This window comes from Neopelma chrysocephalum, unplaced genomic scaffold, assembly GCF_003984885.1.
Source record: "Neopelma chrysocephalum unplaced genomic scaffold, ASM398488v2 Primary Assembly neopelma1_67, whole genome shotgun sequence".
NCBI classification, from domain to species: domain Eukaryota; kingdom Metazoa; phylum Chordata; class Aves; order Passeriformes; family Pipridae; genus Neopelma; species Neopelma chrysocephalum.
Window position 1 is genome coordinate 10558392 of NW_020897726.1, and position 23860 is coordinate 10582251.

The window sequence follows — 23860 nt, forward strand, 5'->3', positions numbered from 1 at the left end:
GAGTACAGCAGCTTCTTGGAAAGTTGATGGCATTTTCATGTTTTTCAGATGCTTTTAGAAAATTGTTATTAAATATTTATCATTCTTTGTAATCAAGAACATAGTCGTAACTTCCCAAATTACATCTTACCAACCTCGATTCCCTGAACAAATTTCCAATACTTTAAACTATGATGTTAAATCAAATGCCCTATGGCCCAACTGCATGTCAAAAACCTTACCCCAGCAGGGAGATTAGATTCTCATTAATACTAACAAGATCTGTGTTCACACATCAAAGAAAAAAACCTGTCCAAAATATTTACATAAGCTGCACAAGCAACCCACGAGTTGTTTGCCTGGAGAGATGGGCCATCATGCTGGAGACTGTAACAAAATTTCCCTCAACCCAGCGATACCATAACAGGACAGACCTCAGGAAAATGTCTCCTTGCTGCTTTGCAAAAGGAGAAGCCCAGTTTCAGCTGGCAGAGACCTTCCTTTGCCCAAGTTTAGACTTAGCTTGCCCAGCATGCCTATTCCAAAATCTCCTTGTGTGTGCTTTGGGCTTCTGCCCACAGCAAACTTCAGAGTTCCAGAAGGCCCCACAATGTCAATGGCTTCTCAGGATCTCACACTGCCCTGGGGAAGGGCTCCCTGCCCACCAAGCATCCCTGCTGCACAGAGCACTGTAGCCCCAGCACAGATGGTGTCTTCTAGGTGTTTGCAAGCTGTGTGTGGCCCAGGAGCCCTACAGTGCAGAAACAAGGAGAGCAAGCAGGGAACAGATAGTGTCCCTTTGCTTCCGTGGCCCTGCTCTGGGGGACATCCTTTCTCTGGGTTGGGGAAGAGGACAGCAAGAAGGCTGCAGCAGGGCTAGGGCCGCCTCCTTGCAATCAGGCTGGGCTCTGGCAGGCCAAAGGTCTGCACCTGTTCGTCTGTCCTAAGAATTACTTGGCCACCTCTAAGCAGCCTCTTTGTTCAATGCCTGCATAGTTGAAGGTGGAGGTGAGGATGTGTTTCACCTGCTGGGAAGTGGGGTGCACCTGTGTGTGTTAATTGCTAAGTCATACAGTTGTTGCCTCTCTGCTACAGCTACCAGGATGGAAATTTTCCACCTGCCTGTTACAGAGTTAAATTCTACAGACAGCAATGAAGACAGTTAACCTCTACAGACAGTAAGAGGAGAAGCTGTAGTCACCTTAATAGGCAAAATGTTTGCATTTGCCCATTATTGGTGGTTTTCATACTTTGGAGCAATGCTACATGGTCACTGCCACTTTAAGATTTTGAATGAAAACCCTTTGACAACCAGGATCTGACAAATGCTATTTGTTTGTGGTTGCTTTTCACTGTTGTTTGTTTGCTTCCAGCTTGTGGCTGTGCATCCCCCATGATGTACTAACAGTAACAACAAACAAAATCCCATGGACAAGGCTCCTACAGGACAGGGAATGAAACCACACAAAGGTTTCATTATTGTATTGATCCCAGGGCTCCACATTCATGGATGAAAAAGAACAAAACCGGGATCTGGCTTTCTGGTTTTAACTGCAGTGGTTCCTAGAGAGAGGTCAACCAGCCCTAAAACCTAAGAAATGGGGGTGGAGAGGGTTAAAGAAAGGCTGCTTGTGGAATTGGCAGAACCTTGTGGACAGTGGGAAGAGGAAAGATAAGGGCAGGAGGGGGATGCAGGGTGTAGAAAAAAAAAGAGGGAAGAAACTGAAAAGCAATAAAATGTGAGTTATAAAAGCCTCTAGCAGTCCCCAGTCAGACAGCATGATTTCTCCGTGATTACATTCCTGATTCTGGCAATTTATATCTCCATCAAAACCTCAAGTTCAAGCAAAGGAATAAAATCACAATTCATCCCAAATGCTGCCACAAGAAAGTCAAAGTTTTTTACTATTAGCTACCATCAAAATTAGATCCATCAATGCTGCCATTTTATTTACATTCATCTATTTTCCCCAAACTCTCACCCTAGAATATTTTTGCTCTCAATGTCCTTGAAAACATCACATTTTCACTTCAGAGAGAGAGTACTAGCTGGGTTTTGGAAGGATCTCACAAGCACTTCTGAACTGAGACAAGGTCATCTCACAATCTCAGCCTGGCTTGGGAGACAGTGATGTGAGCTGCTGCCACAGCTACAGCTCACATTGGTGGTTTTCACCTTGTCTAAAAGATGGGACAAGTAATTTACTTTATTGCAGTAACTGATGCTATTCTGAAAAGCTCTTTCTGCCAGAGCCAGCTATACTCCATGAGAGTAACTGACATCTCATGAAAAACCTTTGGCTGTCAAAGTGCTGTAATTTTACTCCTATTTCAATCTCTGAAAGGATCAAAATTGACTTTAAAAAAACAAGCAGGACTGTCTCCAATGCCAACCACATAGACTCTCCTAAAAGGTGTTATGTACCCCAAAATTATACCAAACTGGATCAAACCTTTCCCTCTAAAAAAGCAACAGCAATTTAAAGCCTGCATTATGAGTTTACCAATTGCAATTAATGCACAGGGCTTCTGAATTTATGCTCAGCTCATTCTGCTCTATTATCTCCTTTTCAGACAGGCCCCTCCTCTCTCACTAAAGTATTCCTACTACAACCATTTATTCCTACATCCAACAGCTGATTTTCTGACTTGCCCACTAAAATCAAAACCTAGCAAGATATCACAAACCACAGCAGAATGCCCCGCAAACCTCTTCCAGCACACAACAAATCTGGCCTTCAGCAGCTGCTGTCACATCTGCTCTTTCCCCTCTTTTTTCCTTGGACATGCTAGAGAAGGCAGCAGCCAGCACTAGGGCAAGGCAGAGCCGAGCTCTGCTGCACCTGATAATTCAGAGTGTGTTGGCACCAGTTTGCCAATGCCCCAGACAGGCTTTCTCAAGCAATGGCGTTTATTCAGCTACACAGCAAGCAGAGGCATTTGATGCAGTAATGCAGCTCGAGGTCTGCAGCTATTAAGGGAGATCTTAACAGCCCACAAAACCCCTCATCAGGCACTACCCACTGGGAAATAGGCAGAAATCTATACTAATTAATGGTTCACAAATAGGTCTTGGGTTGTGGCTTTTTGTTCTTAATCTCCCCAGGTGACCCCTGAGCCCAGGGATTTACAGAAAGTAGTAAAATGGGAAAGAAAAGGACTGCATCAGTACACTGTACAACCAAGTATCACCAAACGGTAGTAACAGGCAGTATGACAGCGAGCTTAGTAAAGAAACAATAACTGTAGTTTGGCTACAGCCAAAACCAGTCCCACTCTTGCTCACAAAAAGACCAAGGCTGCTACTTCCACAGTATCGTGAAACTGTTTGAACTCAGGGCATGTTAAGAAGGATTGTGGGGGAAGGAGGAATTAAGAGCATGAGAGTAAATTTAGTTCACAAGGGGGGAAAAAAGCTGCTTTGAAGAGCAGATTTCTTTCAGATTCTTAAAACACAACCTCAAAGCACAGGTCTGCAGTGAATCCATCCTTCCACTCTGTGGGCAGGGAATGAAGGCACTCTTTATATTTCTCAGAAAATGTTAATCTCACAAAAAAATCATTGTATTATAGCAACTTGGAGCACTGGAAGCACTGGAATTCAAACCCCAAAGACAGTGTGTGAACTGTATTCATAAAGACTTTCTTAAAAAAAAAAAATTATTTCAGAGCACCATCTCCCAGTTTTATAACATTACAAATTCTGCTTTTAGGAAAGACTGCTTTGCTGTGTCCTGAGAACAAGCTCCCATCTTAACAGCCATTGCATTAAGTGCCAATAGCAACACAGAAGTCATTAACGTACAAACACACCTACTTAAAACAGCAGGTGGGGAATCCCTGTGTGATTGAAGAGGAACACAAAAAGAGTACTGAAGACAGTGTCCAGTTTTTCAACAGTTTGCAGATCAGGGTTTGATAGTAAAAAGCCTTAAGAAGGAAGGAAAGGAGAGCAATGAGTAAGCAGTAAGAATGATAAATGGGCAGAAAAGATGGGGGACCTATGGTGAAAGGCTCTATGGTTGGGGTTTCTGAAGGATAGTGTACTCTGTGGCTCCAGCTGAAGGAGCAGGACATGTGGACACTTTATAAGAAGCAACAGCATTGATATTTCAGTTTTGCATTTCCAGTTCCTACTCTCACAGCTAAGTGCCCTGCCAGCCCACACACCGTCTGTTGCTATTCCTCTTACGCTACCCTCTTACAAATCAGGTCTCACTTTTCATCTACTAGAAACAGCACTTTTGAGATAACTGTATATGTTTTATTCTGGGAAAACATGAAGACAGGGCTGTATCTGGGGGCTGAGAGGATCTGGAAGTTATTTCACCTTCACAGTAGGGGTTGTCCTCTCCCTTCATACATTTCACACTTGGTGGTTTGATTGAACTGCTGCAGGGGAATGGATCTCTAGTAGACAGAAGTCAGCAAGAGCTACCACAGTTTAGATTCGCTTCAGAATTTGGCTATGAGTTTTTTCCAAGATGATGTTGACTTGTTTTGTCTTTGATGTCCTTACGGCTCACTAGAGCTGGTATGACATCAGTTGTAACAGAAGGGACCTGGCCTGCTTCATTCTTCAGACCTGCAGCTGTGGAACTGACCCAACCTCCAGTGTAGCATTGAGCCAGACAGGGAATCAACCCAAGTAGTTGGCATATTTCTAAGATGACACCTCCCTTGATGAGAGAGATTTCTTTGGCATGACCACTGTGCAGTGACTCAGTTTTCCCCTTTGACTTTACGGCCCTCAGTCCCAACCTTCTGATCTGGGAACACAAGTTATTTCTGCTACATTTGACACTGACCAGCCCCACTTGAGTGATTAGGAAAGGATTCAGACTAAGACAGAAACTAAGAGGCAACTCTGCTACTCCTTTTACCACTAAAATACAAGCATTTTTATATCTTGCAAGTATTTTTTATCCCTTTCATATACTTCTTCGCTTAGCAGCACCAGACAATTAGGAATTATCGAAAGCACCATTCTGAAAAAAGTTCAATAGAAATGCTTCTCAAATATACCAACATGTGTCTTTATAATCTCAGCAATTTATCTGTTAATTTAGATATATCTATGACCATATATAATTTCATATATTTGAAATACTTAATCCATTGATTTGATAATTCATATCACCTATACTTCCAATATCATTAGGGAAAACGGATGTTACAAATAACTGATTAAACCTTTTTAAGGTCACGTTTCCAGAAATCTTACCAAATTCCCAGTGTCATAACATCTTATCTTCCAGGTACCTCATCAAAATGCTTATATGACCCAAACCTATTTTGCAGTACAACAAATGAACACATTCTGCCTTTTTTGACTTCAAAAAAAAAGTTAAAAGCCTTTTCCACTGTGAAAAGAAAATTATTCTTACCCCTAAAAATACTCTCCTGATAGACCTACACTTTCCAATTCTTTTCTGCTTAAACAACTAAGATCATCAAAATCCCTGATATCATCTACAATGCACATCATCATATTAAATGGTTTCACACTAGGCTTTCATGACAGCGCCTCATCACTTTCTCACATAGCAAAAGGTGATAAACTAGCTATAATGTATGATAGAATTACAGAGAAAAGACTGAGAAACTAAGAATACTATGATCTAATTGACTGTCATATAGAATAGGTAGCTTTTTCTTCTGCAAATTTTACTCAAATGCAAAACACTAAACACTTGGAGCCCTACCAGCTATTCTTACACAGAGTACAAAAACATTTATTTAGGTGCCTAGGTGCTGCTGGGCATCCCAAAACCATGTGTTTGTCTGATGGCTACCTCAGTTCCTTTCTCTCCCTGAAAGAGTCTAATTTGCTAGGTGTTTCTACAGCATAAAAGTATTTGCGGCGATGAACTGAAAAAATACCATCGGTATCTACAGAGTCAGTCCTGATCATGAAGACGTAGTCCTGATCACTAAGGATGTTTATCATTCCCCATGTTGACTCTGGTTACCCAGTCATTGGATATAATGGTGAGACAATTCAGGAGCAGCACTCCCAGACTTTGCCTTTCCAAAAGTTTGCCCAAACAAGTTTTAGTGCCCAAGTGCAAGTAAACTCTTTTCAGGCTCTGCATCCTCATTTCTCAGAAAAACTGTCTGAGCTCCTGACGCAAGACTGCATCTTAGACAGATTCCCCTCACTGGCATTTCCCATTAGCTTAGGCACCGCAGCATGTGACACACTGTCTGCAGTGAAACCCAGACATGATGTTCCTTCTGCAAACTGATTCAGCTCACTACTGTGACAGAAAATAATCCTATCAAAGGGGAAAAAAAATAGATTCCTACTAAGATACCTAAACCTGCTTGGAACAAGGTCAAACCAAGTATAGCTGAGGAGAAGGGGTTACACGGCAATGTATAGGTGGAAAACTAGAGGATGTCAGATCTTCCCATTTGAGCAGAAGCCAGTGTCAGTGCCGGCAGCTTTGGTCCCAACTTCATGATATCCCCAGAGCTCCTGCTTCTCTTATCCCAGCTTCAGGTCCCACCATGTCATTTGTAAAGCCATTCAGCAGAAAATTCTTCACACTCTGCTGCCGGCTGAACTGATAACTCACTCAGTTGTCCTACCTGAAAGAACTAGTATCTTATTATAATCTTGGATTCTGATTAATTCCTTTCGAACCGCAATGTGCTGCATGTGATAGACCAGGTCAGATCAAAGATCCCCAACAAAAAAGAACCAGGTCTTTGACAGTAGCCAATAGAGGATGCTCAGGGGAAGAAATAAACTAAGAAAAAGACAAATACAGAGTTATCTTTCCAGGACACCCTCCTAGCTTCCAGCAACTGAGAGTGTAGACTTTCCTAATGGGAAGTTGTATTGACATTACTGCAGTGATGAAGTTTTTGCCAGGATTTTGCCTAATTTGTTTTTAAACCCTTCCAATCTTTGGCCTCCCCAAAATCCTCACAACAATGACTTTCACAGTTTAGCTGTCCATTATATCAGAAAATTACTTCTCTTCATGATTTATAAATCAAATAATTTCACTGTGTTACAAAACACTTGGTAAATGATAAGAAACAATGAACAATCTTTCCATCTCACCTTCCCCACACAATTCAGTCCTGTAGATCTTATATGCCTCCTTTACCAAAGTTGCCTTCCTATGAAGACCAGACCTAGACTATTCTTAGATATATTTCATCTATAACTCTAATCACCCCTGATTCCCTTTACTTCATTTTCAACCTTTCTGAGCTGGGGGAGAAGAAGGAACTGTATTATATGTACCATATTACACCTTTATGCAATGTTATAACTGTGGTTCTTGCTTGTCTTCTATCCTAATTAGCCTAAATACCATTTGCTTTTTTACCAATGCTGATCAAAAAATTCCCAAGAACTACCCACACTACCTCCAAAGACCTATTTTCTGCATGATAATAGCCAATTCGGCACTTCTGTTGAATATGTATAATAAGGATTTCCTCTTCTCCATGGTAGAAAACGCATTACTTTGCATTTTTCAAACTTGGATCCCATCTGCAATTTTATCCTGCAGTCATGCAGATTTTTTTATTCCTTTCATCTTTCTTCAGCCACAGGGCTGGTTTGAGGGGACCCACTCCCAACTTATTTTCCCAGTTCTACACTGCCCTATTCTTACTACTTTCATGAGGCTATTTTTGAGTTGGATCAGCTTCCTGATCTATCACAACAACTCAAACAGACAGAGGTGGGGATAACAGGGTGTACAAGAATATAATCATGCATGGCCACCAAAGGTGAAACCGGGTTTTATTTATCATAAGACTCTCAACCATTTAATAACATCAGCACATGATGTTACCTCAGACTTTCATTTCACACTCAGCAGCAGCCAGTCTCCAATGGCAAATTCCCTCCATTTTAAACATTAACAACTTACTCTCACCTTTAATTTTCTCTCTTTTAAGAAATGATCAGTCCTGAAAAGCATCTTCTTCCTTATCAAAACAATCTTTAAGTTTCTTTAAGGATTTTTGGCAAGGGACTTTATCAAAAGCTCTTTGGAAATATAAGATACAGGCAGACCAGACCGTATATATCCTCACACTGCTTCATATCTTTAACAGCCCTTCAGGATACAAAAGATCTGAGCTGCTTACAAAAAAAATCCCTACGTTTCTCTCTTCTCAGTGCAATGTTTCTGCATACATTTCTTTCTTCTGCATTTACTGTACTACCACACAGTTTCCCAGCACAAAGGCATAACTTCATGCTGGAATTTTGCATCTAATCAAACTCCTGCAAGCAAGTCTAGCTGCTAAAGACACCAGTACTTCTCTCCTGCTGTCCTCACCTGTGCATTTCCCACTTCCTGCCACTGTCTGAATCAGGGGCAAACTTTGTGTCACTAACAGATTAAGCGGATCAGGAGACTGATCCATCTTAAAACTAACAATTTAATATTTCCTAGGTTAGTATCAACTAGAACCAGCTCTGTACTTGGGTCTGCTAAGAATCACATGACAGGCTGTAGAGGCACAGAGGTACCAGTGAGTGAGTGGCCAGGAAAGGCTGAGTTGCTTCTTTTGACTACAGTGCCAGTTGATGCTGGAATAATGTATTGGTAAAATGAAAACCTTATTACTTAGATGTTCCCCAAATAGAACCATTTCTTTTAATTGGCATCACATTTTCTACCTTCCCCTGCCGCTCAAGCTGATTTATATGATAGATTACACACCACTGTTAGGAGTTCAGCAATTTCATATCAGAGTTCCTTTAGAAGTCTTTGGGGGATAATATGTGATCCTGGTGATTTGTTACTATTTATTTTATTGATTTATTCTAAACCTACTTCTACTGACACTCCAATTTGAGATAGCTTAGACTCATACTGCACAAAGCAATGGTCCTCTGCAAGAACCTCCCCAGGTTCTCTCACATTGATCATTGAGATATATTATAATTTTATCTTTTCTGCAATGCTTATGCTCATGTACTCCAGTAAACTTTTGATCCACTCCTATGGACATGGCAGTAATATGCATTTAGCCCACTCAGTTCACCAAATTTTCCTAAAACTTTGTGGGAAAGTTTATAAAATCCCTCAAAATTATGACCGACAACATTTCATTATAAAGGACTGGGAAGAGGAAGGGTTAGCAGGCATTTATTCTATCTATCCTAAAAGCTGGAAGGTATGATTACAAAGTGTTGAGCAAATATTTATTTCTGTTGACATTAGTCCACATGCATCAGATACACCTATGTTGACTGTGTGGCAGTCAGTCACAGGAGTACATTTTTAATACCTTTTAATCATCAGTAAATAGCGCAGTGAGCAAAAGACCTAACAACAACCATCATAGCTAAGGAACAAAAGATATAAAAACCCAACCAGATTCTTTTTCGTGGATCATTAAATAAAATACAGCCACCAGGAAAAGGCAGAGCTATATCCATTTTTTTGCAACATCATTTAGCAGCTGACTACGATCAGTTCACGCAAGATAGTACCGTTCACATACAAGGTTACGTACAGTTCCACAGAGGTGTCATGGTCCAGCATCAAAGCAGTGTCATTGATGCAAGTGTAGAAACAGAACGTACTAAACAAAAGTAACCCTTACACTAGTAACCCTAGCACTTCTAGGACAAATGGACACAGTCTGAAGGCCTCTCCTAGGTGCTACGTTATGATCCAAAACCTAGGATCATAAGCTGTCACACTGCTTCTGTGTGACAGAGGAGAGTTCCCAGTAATCCAGGGATCATGTACAGTCCCAGATAAGGTGACACAGCACAGCACAAAGGTCATTACTCCTTTCTTTTCCTATTCCAAAGATATCCAGACCATACTTCTGCATCTCTTCTAGCTACATCATGAGAATTTGTTCTTTTTCTGTACACTTAACCCTTCTCCAGGCCTTCCATCATTTGCCATCCTAAGTTCTGCAACAGCCTAACAAAAATATCATGCCTCCCCCTTGCCACAATCCCTTTCACCCAGTCCACTACAAAGATACACCAGTTAAGACTGACACTGTCACGTTGCTCCAGGCACACCATTCCTCATTTCCTTTCTCTAGATCTCCATTTCCCACTGTTTCTTGCTCTCAAAGACCTTCACAAATCAATCTCTTCTTCTCTCTAAAATGAATCCCGCAGCAGGGAGGTAAAAGACAGGTGGTGTCAGCAGATGCAACGAGGGAGATTATGTTCTACTTCAGCAATGTTCTGTTTAAGCTGCCTGAGAGAGTTGGCCCAGGAAGGAAACTGTCTGAGGGATCCAGACAGGCCTGGAGAAGTAGCAGTGAATGTAATCATCACTATGTCATTCCAGAGGCTGCCAAATGTTGAATGCAACCACCACATGCCAACATAGTATGTTTGAATAGAGACCAGTCAGAATATACTCCGAAGACTACATCAGAATAATATCCAGAGAAGGAAATGCTGCTAACGCCCAAGAAATAAAAGATTTTGCAGAAAATCTGAAAGAAATGTTGTAGTCAATGGGAAGGGATTACAGATCTTAAGACACTAAGATTTGGCCTCTTGGAGATTACTTGTTCAAATCCCCATCCTTGATGAGGATTAGCCCAGGAGGTATGCCTTGCATTTTCTGGCTCGATATTGACATATTTGAAGTGTCTCACTCTGTTCAATTCTCAAAACTTCAAACTGCACTCTAAAATACATACTCAGCAGACATTCCCCACTGATTCCAACAACCTGAGAGATGACTCAGAAAAATAGTTCATTACAGAAATTTAAAATTTCCATCCATCTCATGGTAGGGAACAAGAATAGTGTTCTTGGGAATTGGTACATTACTGATTATATATAACTCAGTGAGACAAAAACTTCCTTCGAGATGGAAGCTAGCAAGCCTTTGTTAGTGGCAAGCCCAAATTTAAGGTGATGTCTCAAGAACTTGCACATACTCCCTGACACAGTCATCACAAAAAACCCTCAGTTATTAAACAGTTATTGAGTACGTTAAGCCTAAAGAGTCTTGCAAACCTCAGGCTTTCAAGACATCCCGCCTACAGAAGTCACCTGAGCAACAGACTAGTCTAGCTGTGCAGATTGCAGTGTCTTCTTCAAGTGTCCTCAGCTGCTATAACAGTACTTTATCATGTCACAGGCAATGGCACAAATCTTCAGGTTGGGTTCCTACCTGTTTATTATAGCAGAGTTTATTAAGCTGAGTGCTTAAGGTATCTTGCTACAGGTTTAGCAGCAGTTGTAGGAAGTCTTAAGGCCTGGGCTGGTCCCTAGTTAAATTTATTCCAGACCAGCCCCAAAGCTTCCTTTACTCTTCCAAGTGCAAGCGGTATCTGCTGACTTGGGCTAGAAAAGGGAGGATAGCTGGAAGCAATCCATGGTGCATCATTCAGCCATGTCAGTGTTTATAAGAAGCTCCATGACCATGCTACCCCTAGGATAGTAGAGTTTTTTATTAACAACCATAGAGGGCTGCAGTTATGATTTGGTATACAAAAGGTGGGAATGAAAACATGCAGGGCATCCCTCCTTGAGAAACAGTGCAAAGGGTCAAACAGAACAACAGCCCCTTGTGCGCCAGCATATGTAAGAACAGTCCTTTCTCATGTTCTTTACAGACACAAATAAACAAACTGCATTGGGGGCTGCAGGGAAAGCAAGAGGCCATGGAAGTGACCCTGGAACTAGCAAACAGACAGTAGGAGCAGCAGCTGAGTACAACATCATCCTTTTCTGTTCCACAAAGCTAGGTCTGCTAAAATACAAGCCTGTGGAACTCTGCAACTTGATATGAGATGGGCCAGATTGGAACTAGAAAAAAAATACAAAAACCAGTAAATCCAAGCACACAAATGGCAGAAGGATGCCTTCAGGTGCACACACAAAGATGTACATATGTACAGTCAACATCCCATACTTCCTCATGCCAAATGTCACTGAGTCTGCAAAACAAACTGATAAAAACCATTACAGGAGCCTCCTCCTCATAAACCACTGGGAAACATAACTCCCGAAGTCTTTCATCCTGATGAAGTTCTATATTACCAGATTATTAAAATCAGAAGAAAACAGCATGAGAAGCTACCCTTGAGGGGGTGAAGGGCTGCTGGGCAAGGTTTAGCACACATCTCTGTGATGGCAAAAAAATGAAGGCACAGCTACTTTTTTCTGTCCCTGGGATCCAGTTAACCCTGGCTACAGGGCAGAGCCTAATTGTTTCTTTCTAAAAGGAGTTAGGATAAGGCAGAAGAGGTGAGTGGAAGCTAATCAACCTTTAAATACTTTACCATCTGCTGACAACCAGGCAGTGGTTTAGCATTTGTTTTGAGAACAGTTTACCAGCCCCTCTCACTAACAATAAGACCAGGCTTACGAACAGCCTTTCCGTGATGGGAGGGAGAGAGACCAAAGAGAAAAAAAGAATAGGCAGCACACGGAAGGATGTATACAGCATCTAATGCTTTATGTCAGGAGTGTTTTGCATTTACAAACACTAAAATATAATGCATATCACTAGTGAAATTCTGTTTTCCAGCAAGATTGTGAGCTTATAAAATAAGATGAAACAGACTATAAAGACTGGCAGCTGATGTCCCCCAGTCTGTGTGTGATAAACATTAATGGGTAAACTTATTCTGGATTCAATATTTGACCTTAAAAGGCCAATGAAGGATCCTCACTACACTGCCTATGAGCTGGTTCAAGTAAATTATACCCAGAACTAGTCTGAGTGCATCTGTGAAAGGAAAACAACCACAGCGTCTCTCAGCACTAAATATTAATGTCTAGGCAGACAAAAGCGGCAGTAGGAACACCGTAATAATATCACCGGCAGACCCTCTATATGTTTCTTCAGGGCATTGACACATCAGCACTTGGAATATGCCTATTGTCCCACATTAAACTAATGACTTGTTCTGAGACGTTCCTCTGGGAATTGCAGATGTTATTTATAATTTCAGACACTTAAAAGGATTAAAGTGTGTTTATTCTCAGTAATCTCATTTGTAGAGAAAGATATATACAGGCAGCAGGAGTATGCATTTTAACCCTATTGGGGACGACCAAATGCACAGCTCCACAGACAGCCATCTGCCCTCCTCTTCGGTATTTGGGACCTCCAAAAGTCTCACCAGCCTGGGTGCTTTCATTAAAACTATCTATGAATTGCAGGTTACAGGCACTTCTGATAAACTCCATGAGCTCTTGGTGACAGCAAGCTGTGCATATTGCCAAGAAATCCAGCTGAAAATTAAACTGCATGTCAAGTAGCCCGATCCATAGAATAATTGCTCGAGGCTGGAATAAACTACAATCTCCGATTGAAGACATGCAAGTAGAGCATCGGCCGATATGCTGTGCCCTGGGCTATAAGCCGTTTCTATGAAACAGTTGTGTCAAACTACTGGGTGGTGTCAATACGAGTAGCTTGTCAGTAGGTGAGGTGCACTGTAAGTATCCTGATCAACAGCTGCAGGCTACGAGGGATGGCAGCCCTGCCTGCAGAGACACGGCTGCTGCACAATGCCCGCCACAGCTTGCGCTACCCAGGCGGCAGCCAAAGCCGAATGTAGACCGGCCCGAGTTGCTGCTGTGCTCGCATCTGCCGAGCGGCTCCGGCAACGACGGTGCTCCTGCCCCGGAGCCGGCGCCTCGCTCCGCCACCCCCCGGCTGCCGCGCCGCGCTCACGGGTTCCTCGCATCGCCCCGGGCTGCACATCAGGCTGGCAGCGGCTTGCGGCCGGCAGCGCCCGGCAGCAACCCTCGGCCGGCCCCGCTCTGCCAGCACCGGTACCGGCACCTCTCCCCCATTCCCGCCCGGGGCCGGGGACACACGCTCTCCGGCCGCCTCCGCCTCCCCGCCAGGCTCGCTCCTTACCCGTCTCTTTGTCCTGGGCGGCTTCCAAGTGCAGGTCGCTGAGGAGATGCTCCAAAATCTTCTCCGGCGTCCCCGACACCACCACGTATCTGTCAGAAAGCAGAGAGTCCCCGGAGTCATCCTCGGTAGAGGACTGCGAGCGGCTGCTCCACTCGTCCTCCTCGTCCTCCTCGTCGATGTACTTGAAGTAAGGCACGTCGAAGGTGGGCAGCGGCCGCTCCCCGCCGCGACCCCCCAGCGCCTCGGGCACCCGCACCCTGCCGCTGCCCATGGCGCCCCGCTCCCGCCGCGCCCGCCGCCCCGTGCCCTAGGCGCGCCCCCCGGGGGCCATCGCCCTGCCGGGGGCCGCGGGCCACCGCCCCGCCCGCCGCCGCCGCCGAGCCCGGCCCGGCCGGCCCAGCCCCGCACGCCCGGAGCCGCGGAAGCCTTACCTCCCGCGCCGCTCGGGGGCCGGGCTGCGTGACCACACCTTCCGCAGCACCAGCGCCGCGCCGGCCGCCTCCCGCGCCCGCTCGCCGCCGCCTCCATCGTCCGCCTTCCGTGCGCAGGGGGGGAGAGCGACAGAGAGAGCGCGGTCAGTGCCCGCCGGGGTCGGGGCTGGGGCTGCGGCTGCTGTCCCGCCGCGGGCTCCACCCGGGGGGAACCGCTGCCGGAGGCCTAAACCGGGGAGGGGGCTCTTTGCACCGCGGGGCAGAGACGAGGAACGGGCTCCCCTTTGTGAGCAGCACTGGGCTCCCTGTTGGATTTTAATTCACAGAAGCCAGTGGGGGTGGGAGAGGGGCTTTGACTATGCGGGTTTCTGTGTCCCCAAGGTGGTGGTTTTTTTAATTCCCTTCCGATCAAATAAAGCAGAGGACAGGTAACAATAGTCTGAAAGTGGCAAGTGCTCCCGAGCACGCCAGTAGTACAGAGGCAGAATACACCTTCTGTACTTCAATAAAGGCAATAAAACCAGCGGAACAGGCACGCAATGTGTTCCTCTGAGCATCTCCTAAAATACTCCGTGTATGGATCTCCCTTCTTTTCAACAACTTTTTAACTTGGGAAACAAACACCCTCACAGAAAGGTCAGTCCAGTGACTGTCCCGGGTGTGAATCTTGGCTAAGCTGCGGTTTGGGCACTAACTTTCTCCCTCCGTGCTCCTTCAAACAGAATGGAGCTGAACCATCATCCATTTGTGCACACGCAGCCCGCATCCCCAGTGCAGCCAAAGCCAGCTGACTGAGCAGTGCAGGAGATGAGAGGTTGTTGCTGACTGAGCAGGGCGCATTGAAACACGGCGGCTGCCAAATAGCGGCTCGCAGCGCTCTGCTAGATCCTCCTGGCAGATTTAGTCACCGGAGGGTGAGCGAAACAAAAGAGGCAGCTGTTGCAGTGCGAGTAGATCCAGGTGCTGTTCCTCTAATTCTGACCTGGTTTAGTTATATCGTTCAGTATGTCAAACACACCTATGAAAGCAATAGGTGTACTACTCAAAGGACAGAAAACAGCATTCGTGCATCAAGAGTAGGTCCAGCAGTGAAAAAGACTTCACGTGGGCTAAAAATTGATGAGGAACAGATCTATCTTGGCAAAACAAGGGAGAGAAATCACTTTATGACTCCTTTTTCTATTCTTTAATTTCTTATTCTAAGACCCAGTGAATCCGACTGCTACTTCTGGTTGTCTCTGTGGCAGACATGTCCGAAGACCCAGTCCCTGGCCTGAAAAAGTTTTCTTTTTCAGTAAACAACATGTAGAATTGGTCTGCTAAATTTCTGCAAGGTCAGACGTACAGGTACTGAGCCAATTAATGTCAGATATTCATTGTAACACTCCCAGGAGACATTACTGAGCAGCCGCATTACAGGAATACGGATACATAATTGTAACCTTCCATTCCACTGGCCGTGTTTTTTTGTTGCCTACATATTTGAAAAACTGCAATGAAAGAAGCAGCAAAAAAGAAGGAGAGGAAGAACAAGACACAGGCGCAGCATTAAAGCAATTCAGTAACAGGGAGGTTTATCCAAACAAATAAATTGCTCCATTTCTCTGTCCTTTCTCTGGCATCCTCTAAAATAGCCCTGATTCTCATTTCCCTGTGCTCACTGACATTCCAAACTACAGCATATGGAGCATATATGTGATGTATGGTGCTGTATTTGTACAAACCATCTATTTCCACATAGATGGGAATGGATTTTAAGCACACCCATATACATTACATACATGAGCAGCTGGCAGCAAGTCAACAGGGAGCACTGGGAGGGTGAAAGCTTTCTCATACTGAAAGGACATTAACAATGGTTGTTCTGGATGATGGTGTTTCCCCTTCAGCATTTTACTAAGCAGAAACATTTTCAAAAAACCTTTTGGGTACTTGTTTGTGAATTAACAGCATAAAGTGCCCCGATGGTGAGATTTTCATAAGGCTCTTCCTCTTGTCCTTGCCTGTTTTAGCAATTTCAAAGAAGAGAAAAGTCAACCTATTTTATCAGGAAAGACAAAAATTGTGCAAAACTAAGGCCAGTTGGGTTCAATTTGGATTTTCATTACCTATAATAAATATTTGCCAAAAAAAGGAGAGGGATAGAGAATTTCTTAATTTTGCTATCTTATATTGAAAATAATTTAAGGGAATAATTATTATTTCATTAAACTCCCACTTCTGCAGGAGTTATTTTTATGTTCAGTCAGGCCCTTTAGTCATATCATAAACCACAACAACTAACCTGAACAAAGCAAAACACAAAGACTTGTTCTATGTATTTTCACAAGTTCCAATTTCACTACAGATATTACTCTAAAATGACATCAAGGCATGCTTCATTTATCAGAATCTGGAATGGTCTGTGAAATAATTAATTCTTGCTGTAAGAAAACCAGGCTGCTCTCAGCATGCTCCATCTAAATACAGTGGCAGATGAGGAGGATGCAAGGGGCCCCCAAGTGATAAGCAGTGTGTACTGAAGAGCAAGGCAGCATCCTAGCTAAGTCCCTAGAAGTCAGCACACTGACTCAAGAGACATTCTCATCACATTTTCAATTAATAATGAAGCACTTTTTCAGACCTTTACACCTGCAACCTGTGCTGGCCACGTGGGGTCACAGCAGCTCAGCGTTACCACCTCTCTCATTTTATGGCTGGGCAGATGAATTGAGGCAGAGAGGCTACCACTGGTCATGCTCCAGATCCACAGCAGAATCACAGTTCACTCAGGTGATGCTACACCAGCACCTCAGCTTTGAGCCCCCCACACTGCCTATCTGACGTTTATTTCACTCCAGTGCAGAGGGTAGGAAATGACTCCCAGTAGCCTGGATCAGAATACATTTGGATTTGTGCTTTCACAGAGGTAGTACAGAGACACCACAGATTGAATCGCTGTCTCACTTTGCATGTGGCCTTGTGCAGACTCTCCCTTTCTCAGCTGTCCCTTCAAAAGCACCATTCACATCGTGCTTGGATGTTGTAATCAATCCCTGGTGCACATTACCCATCACTAGGAAATTTAGCTAGCTCTGCATCTGTCAACCATTATATTTCACATTTATTACAGCTTTTAATTAATCATCTGTTGATAGCTAAACACAGCACTATCAACCTCTATGTCAGTTCCCAGCAGGAGTTTCAAGTAAACAGCAAGGCCCTCTGGACTCTGTGGATCTTCCAACCAATATTATGGCCAATTTTCCACTCCTCTCATCCATCTTCCTAACACTGAGGTAAGCCATTTATCTCCTGGGTAATATATTTTAACAGAAGACAAGTGCTACCTTTATTTTCAGTATGAAAGGAACCCTGGGGTGGTATAAATATTTATATGCTTATAGGAATGAAACAGCTGGAAGTCCTTGCTTAGCGGGCCTCAACTTGTGGAAGTTATGCTTTGCATGAGCAGGAATATGACCCTCTGAATTACCACAGGAGCATAAGAAAGCAGAGGTACATATGCAGTGTTGAAAACAGCCACAGCGTGCCAGCTTCCTTATGGAAGGCATTAGCTTTCTGGGTTATTTGCAATTGGCAGGGAAGAATCCAACCTCTGGCCAAAGCAACCAGTAACTTTGGTATCAGTCAGGGATATTTCTGTGTTCCTTGAATTCTTGAGTTTGGCCTTTTAAGTAATTAAAAGAGAAATGGACATCCAGAATGCACTGCCTCTCCTCTTCCCATGAGAAACCTCCACTGCTCAAAATAGCGTTGAAAAATGTTGTATTTTCCAACAGCTTTCCAACAGAAAAAAACCCAGTATGCTCTGCAACAGACAGTATATTCATAAGCCTGCTTCACTGAAAAGAAAACACATTTTCACGTAATTTCTCCACAACACAGAACACCTGTGCAAGGATTTATTTTCCTTATCTGTCTCACCCATTACTGAAGTACCTAAGGTTGGAACACCCTTAAGCAGCAATGCACACTATGCATTTCCCAATGACAGAACTTTTGTCCAATATCTCTTCACCTGCTTTTTTTAAAAAAAGGGACCAGACACAGAGCTACTCCAGCAAACCCCACATCCAGATAGACTCCCGTATTGCTGGTTTCAATGGGTAAAAAAGTAATACAACAGCTAAGAGATAACCTATAAGGCACCTATAAACTTAATGGAGCATGGAAAATCCAGTCTGCAGACAGATTTTCCTGCTGCCAAATAACCAAGAGCAAAGGCAAAGAGAATCTTCTTTGGACGACATGCAACAAAGCCAACTTTACACAGCCTAACTGCTTCAAAATCACAGCAACTAACAAAGAAATTGCCTCGTCTAGGAGCTATGGAGGGCGGGAACATTTTGTTTTCATAGCATAATTTGGTAAAACTGACTCGACACAATCAGATAAGGCTGATCACTTCTGCCTCTATGTCTTTTCATGCTGGTGCCAGGTCATGCCCTTGAGAGGTATGGGAAAAGGATTCCAAGGGTTTGTGTTCTGAAGAGGAGACCGCTCCCCTCAATGAGTCCATGGAGTTTCCCTGTGCACACGAATATTTCCATGCAAGTGGTGTAAAATACATGAACAGAGTCGGGAAGAGGGCTCAGAAGTACAAGCGTAGAGAAGCTTCCACTGCTGTGCAGGGCAAGTGCTCCAATAGGTGACAAAGCTGGACAAAAGCCTCAAAATAACAAGATACTCATTTCCAAAGACTGATTGTTTTGCTGGGCAGGTGTCTTTTTGCTTGGATGTTACAATCAATCTCTGGTGCATATTACCCATGCAAAAGAAGAATTACAAGAACATGAAGAAGACAGAAAGGTCAAGCCCAAAAACTGGAAAAAAATGGCTGGTATTCTTATGTAGTTTCTTCAAAAAAAATACTTCTGGTTTTTGTTTTTTCTTTTTTTTTTACTATGTCTTGCTGCTCTGCCCAAACACCTCTGCCTTGTTTAGCCTATCTTAAAACTTCACTCTCAGACTGGGTCCAAGCTAAGACAAAAGGTGCTTGTCTGTTGGGACACTGCTGTACCGATTGCAAAGGCTGGAAGCACCTGCCTCTGAAGTGTGACACCAAGAGAATGAGAACTAGATTGGACACACCAAAAGTGATAGTTACACCTCCATCCAGACTCGTTACATCCTACAAGCAGATCTGGTCGTAACAGCCAAGAGCTACAGCTGTGAAGAAAACCCTTTGCAGCTCAGGCTGAAGCATGCTCAGAGCTTACAGAGCCTTCAACTATTAACCTCAAAGCTCTAGAAACTCTTTACAGAGCTTGTACAAACTGCATTTTTTGGCCTCTAACTTGAGTCAGATTTGGGCAAATATTTATGAACATGGCAAAAAACCAAAGACTCTTCCCCAAAGGGATTTCAGATCCTACTTCAGAAATATAAGGGCGTAAGAGCTTCTCAGAGAACTGCTGCCAGAATTTTTTTTAACATAGCAAAACATATTTACCCCTAACTTCATTCCTAGCTGCATCTGAATCATGTTGGCTGCATTTTTCATTAAAAAATTAAATAGGCTGAAGCAGACACCTTTCAGAATGAACAGATAAGCTGCAACAACTCTTAGAAGCAATGGAAAATGAAGTCTTATGACTTATTATTATGCCAATTATTATTATTATTATTATTATTATTATGCCAATGCTAGCAATAGACAGTGAAATGAGCCCTGGCTATAAAATTTAAACATATTTATATTGCAAACATGATAGAAAGTTAAAAAAACCAACAAAATGCAACATTCTATTAACAGCTCTTTCTATAATATACTCTTCCAGACTGCATCCATCAGGACTAAAGACCTGCTTACACTTCACTATGCTTTTTCCCTGGAATCTGTTATTGTGGAAATTGCAAAATTAGATTTAAAGTCACCAAAGTACAAACAGATATACAAAAATGACTCTATTCTTTGCAGGCTATTCCTCTTCATTTGATAAGAAAATGGAAAGGAACAGATCGCAATTAACGTGGAGATGGAGGACAATATCTCTGATCTCTGTGGATAATCCATCTCAGAATATGTTACTGTATTTCACAGCATTGCAAGAGAAACCAAAATCTGCATTAAGATGTTTGATTTTCTTTCAACTACAAGAAGACAAAAGCATTTCATAGTCACCAGCACAGCTTAATCCAACTATATAAAGAGGAAACTGGTATTTTTTTTCTGCAGTGGTTACCCTCTCTTCATTTCAGAAAAATGAAAATAAAAAATTAGTTACTACTCTACCTCTATTTAAAATATCACAACACAAAATGTTTTCAGTGGGCTGCCTGTTTTGTAGTTGCATGATCACCCCTTTTTCCAGATTTCAAGGGAAAAATTACCTTACAAGACTGCAGGACCATCAAGAGCAGCTTTTCTTAAGAATAAAAAAAAAAATCTTACAGAAGACTGTGTTATTTTATTCCACTATAAAATACAGCTCATAGGACAGACATATTACATTTTATTATTTTTTTCTCATGTCATCTTTTGTCCAGTTCATTTCTGTACTCTAATATTTTTGTTTTTCTCTTCAGTTGTTAAATCCACTTTCATAAACATGGGCTAATTCACAGTATACCAGCAGAAACAAAAATCAGCTAATGCCTCACACAGTGATTTCTCAGTAACTTCTGAGTGGGCTGTAAAACCATAAAACACTCTAAATTTTTTGACCACCACCTCCTTCAGCAAAAGGCACCCAGGGATTGTACTGAAACTTTCTGGTGGTCTCACACTGAGCTATCACTCTCAGAGATGCATAACAAAAAGCTGACATTCGGCTCAACCTTCCCTGCATTTATCAACTTTGCAAATGGCAGTGAAATGAGCACAAGCCGCAATATGGAAAAAAAATCAAAATCCTTTGTTGCTGAAGCCAATTTTGAATATTGCATCTGATAATGCACAGAACAAGCCCTTTTAGAAAAACTGTTGGTGCTGTCATCTGCATACTGAGTATCCACAGCAAAGGCAACGTTAATAACAAGTTATCCTTGTAGAGGGGTCAAAAGGACAGTGCTGGTAAGACAGAGATGACAGACAACAGGCATCAGGGAAAAGATTAATATCCCTACACAGTCATACATCAAGGAACTCAATTTTTGCCTGTAATCCCAAAACTGCTGAGAGTAGGATTATTTCTGCTTTCCCTATTACTAAGAAGAAAGAAACTGCTCATGGGAATAGGGCACTGCTAAATGCGAGTCCTTATGTGAGCAGAAAGGCTGCGGTTAGGTCCTACGGCAAAAAAAAAAACGCTCAGTTGCGTGATGTTCCCAAGCAAGGGTCCCACCGCAAGTGAGGTTAGGGGTTCATTGTGCAGGCACTTAAAAACATGAAAAAAGTTTGTGTAGTTACAGAAAGACAAAGGAAGTGAGAAAAGAGGAACCTTAAGCAGCTTTTCACAGAATCATAGAATCGTTTATGTTGGAAAAGACCTTTGAGTCCAACCACCGGAAAGTTTACAGTTAAAAAGGAAAAAACCTTTAATGTTCTTTGGAAAACAACAGAAGCATAAAATCCTCAACTGAAATGGGAACCCTGGTTTACACTTCCTTTGGCACACTTCGATGGTGCCATGCTGCAGTACAGATGAAGGCACAGTGTTGGCCGTGTTATAGCAGGTTAGCTGCAAGAATGCCCTAAATGGAGAACAAATTGACCATACCCCTGATAGGGCCCCAATTTTCTCCAAATGTATTTAGGGTGAGAACACTTTAAGGATAGGGCTTTAATGAAAGGAAGCAATACCTCTAACACAGGGAAAAGGGCACACTTTCTAAAACAATTACTGGCGTCATAACCACTGAAGTAATGTTATCATAACCTTAACACTTCACAATTCTGTCAGATAATGAAAAATGTCTTCTTAAAACAATTGAAGGCTATGCATTTTGGTTTTCCCCTTCTTGGAGCACACACTCTTCATAGCTATTAGTAGGTAAGTTTGACAGCCTGACAGAGAGCTACCACCTTGGCAAGGACAACTGAGGAGGCCTTCTCTCTGTAACAGTACAAAAGCAGAAGGGAAAAAAAAGGGGTAGGGAGTGGAGAGAGAGAGAGAGAGAGAGAGAGGGAGAAAAGACGTGAGGATGGTATTAATATTGTTATCATTCTCTCACAGCTGGCAGGAAAGCACTTACTTGAAAAATACCAGTATATGGAAGAATTGCAGGCTCAGAGCATCTGTATTTCTAGAAAAACCTGCACCACACCAGGGCAAATTAACGTGACTGTAGAACAAAAGGGGCAGATGCCAACCGTCCCTTCCAGTGGCCTTGCAATTAATGTGGTGGGATGTGGAGCTGATTGCAAATTTTCCAATGTAACTTTTTTTTTCTTTTACTGAAAAAATATGGATTCACTACTACATTCACTGAAACCATGCCAGAACATGGCAGTTTGAACAGAAAGCAGCCTGCTGGGCTTCCCCCACTGCCTGCACATACTGCCCGCTCTAGGCTGGCAGGGCTTCTGCATCCCTTGCCACCCAGGAGCTCAACAGGCCTGGAGGTCCAGGACCCGAGGTAAGTGTCAGGAAAATTCAATCTGTATTTCTGCCCTAAAAGAGTTTTGCAATTGTATTATTTTCACCAGAATCAGAATTGCAATTTTTTTTCTCCCAAGAATGTAAAGTTTCCTACAGGACAAAATGCAAACACCAGATGCAAGTATCTCCTTTGTTAATAGCATAGCATACAATAGAAAAGAATAGAATAGGAGTATGTAGATGAAACAACAGTTCAATACTCCAGTTACCTGGGGAACACACTGGAAAACACTGAAACAGTGTCTTCCAGGATGTCAGTGGCAGTAGGTCAAGCCTTAACTGCAGTGAAAAACAAGAGGGAGATGATATAAAAATTGCAGGACTTACATTTTGTCCAGGAAGGGGGGGGGGGGGAGGAGTGCCAAGGATTCAAGAAGGATTGCAGACTTAACCCAGATACCCCAGGACTGAAAACACATATTACTATTACCATACGGGTCAGGGAAAATAAAATGAATGATTGTGTAGATATACAGAAGTTATACTTCAGAACAATCTTAACATCAAAAGGGTGAAATTCTAGAAATTACTGGAATATGAGGGGAAATAGATAACAACTTGATTAACATCTAACAGGGCTGGAACTTGATTTCTCTGGCAGCCCCCATACAGCTTTCACTCAAGAATGAAAACTACAGAATACAGCTCACTAACATTAGTGGATTTAATTTATTAATGTGGACTAATATTCACCTTGGTAAGAACACATGTACAAAGGCCTTACAACCTTTATAACGGAAGCAATGATAAATAAGGTCTCCTGAAGGAATTGAGGACAGATGGCAGTAAATATATGACACTGTCAGCCTTATATTGCTCTAATTACCAGTTCTGGATGCATACAACTTCTAAGTCAAACAGACAAGATTGCTGATACCTTTCTTTACGTTTCACTCCAATTTATACTTGGTGTGTAGCAAAACATTATTTAAAAAAACTGACTTATCCACTTACTGTCTATTAGAGAAACCTTTGTCTCTTAACTTATGTCCATAGGAACTCTCAATGCTGCCAATGCCACCACTATAATAAAAATAAAATTAAAATTAAAATATGT

General features: G+C 42.7%; 1 protein-coding gene across 2 annotated transcripts in view; it reads right to left on the reverse strand.

Annotated features, from left to right (window-relative positions):
* RAPGEF5 (Rap guanine nucleotide exchange factor 5) overlaps nucleotides 1-23860 on the reverse strand; it is a 165012-nt gene that overhangs the window by 51648 nt on the left and 89504 nt on the right. The window contains exons 1-3 of one of the 2 annotated variants that reach the window (XM_027684637.1): nucleotides 22483-22489; nucleotides 17266-17271; nucleotides 13827-13887 (exon numbers count right to left, since the gene is read on the reverse strand). Coding sequence is in view for 1 of the 2 variants with exons in the window: in XM_027684636.1 (XP_027540437.1) it covers nucleotides 13827-13915; nucleotides 14258-14361 (193 nt within the window). In the remaining variant the exon portion in view is untranslated. Of the gene's footprint in view, nucleotides 1-13826; nucleotides 13916-14257; nucleotides 14362-17265; nucleotides 17272-22482; nucleotides 22490-23860 lie in introns of those variants that run through there. The other variant, XM_027684636.1, reaches the window with a different exon arrangement.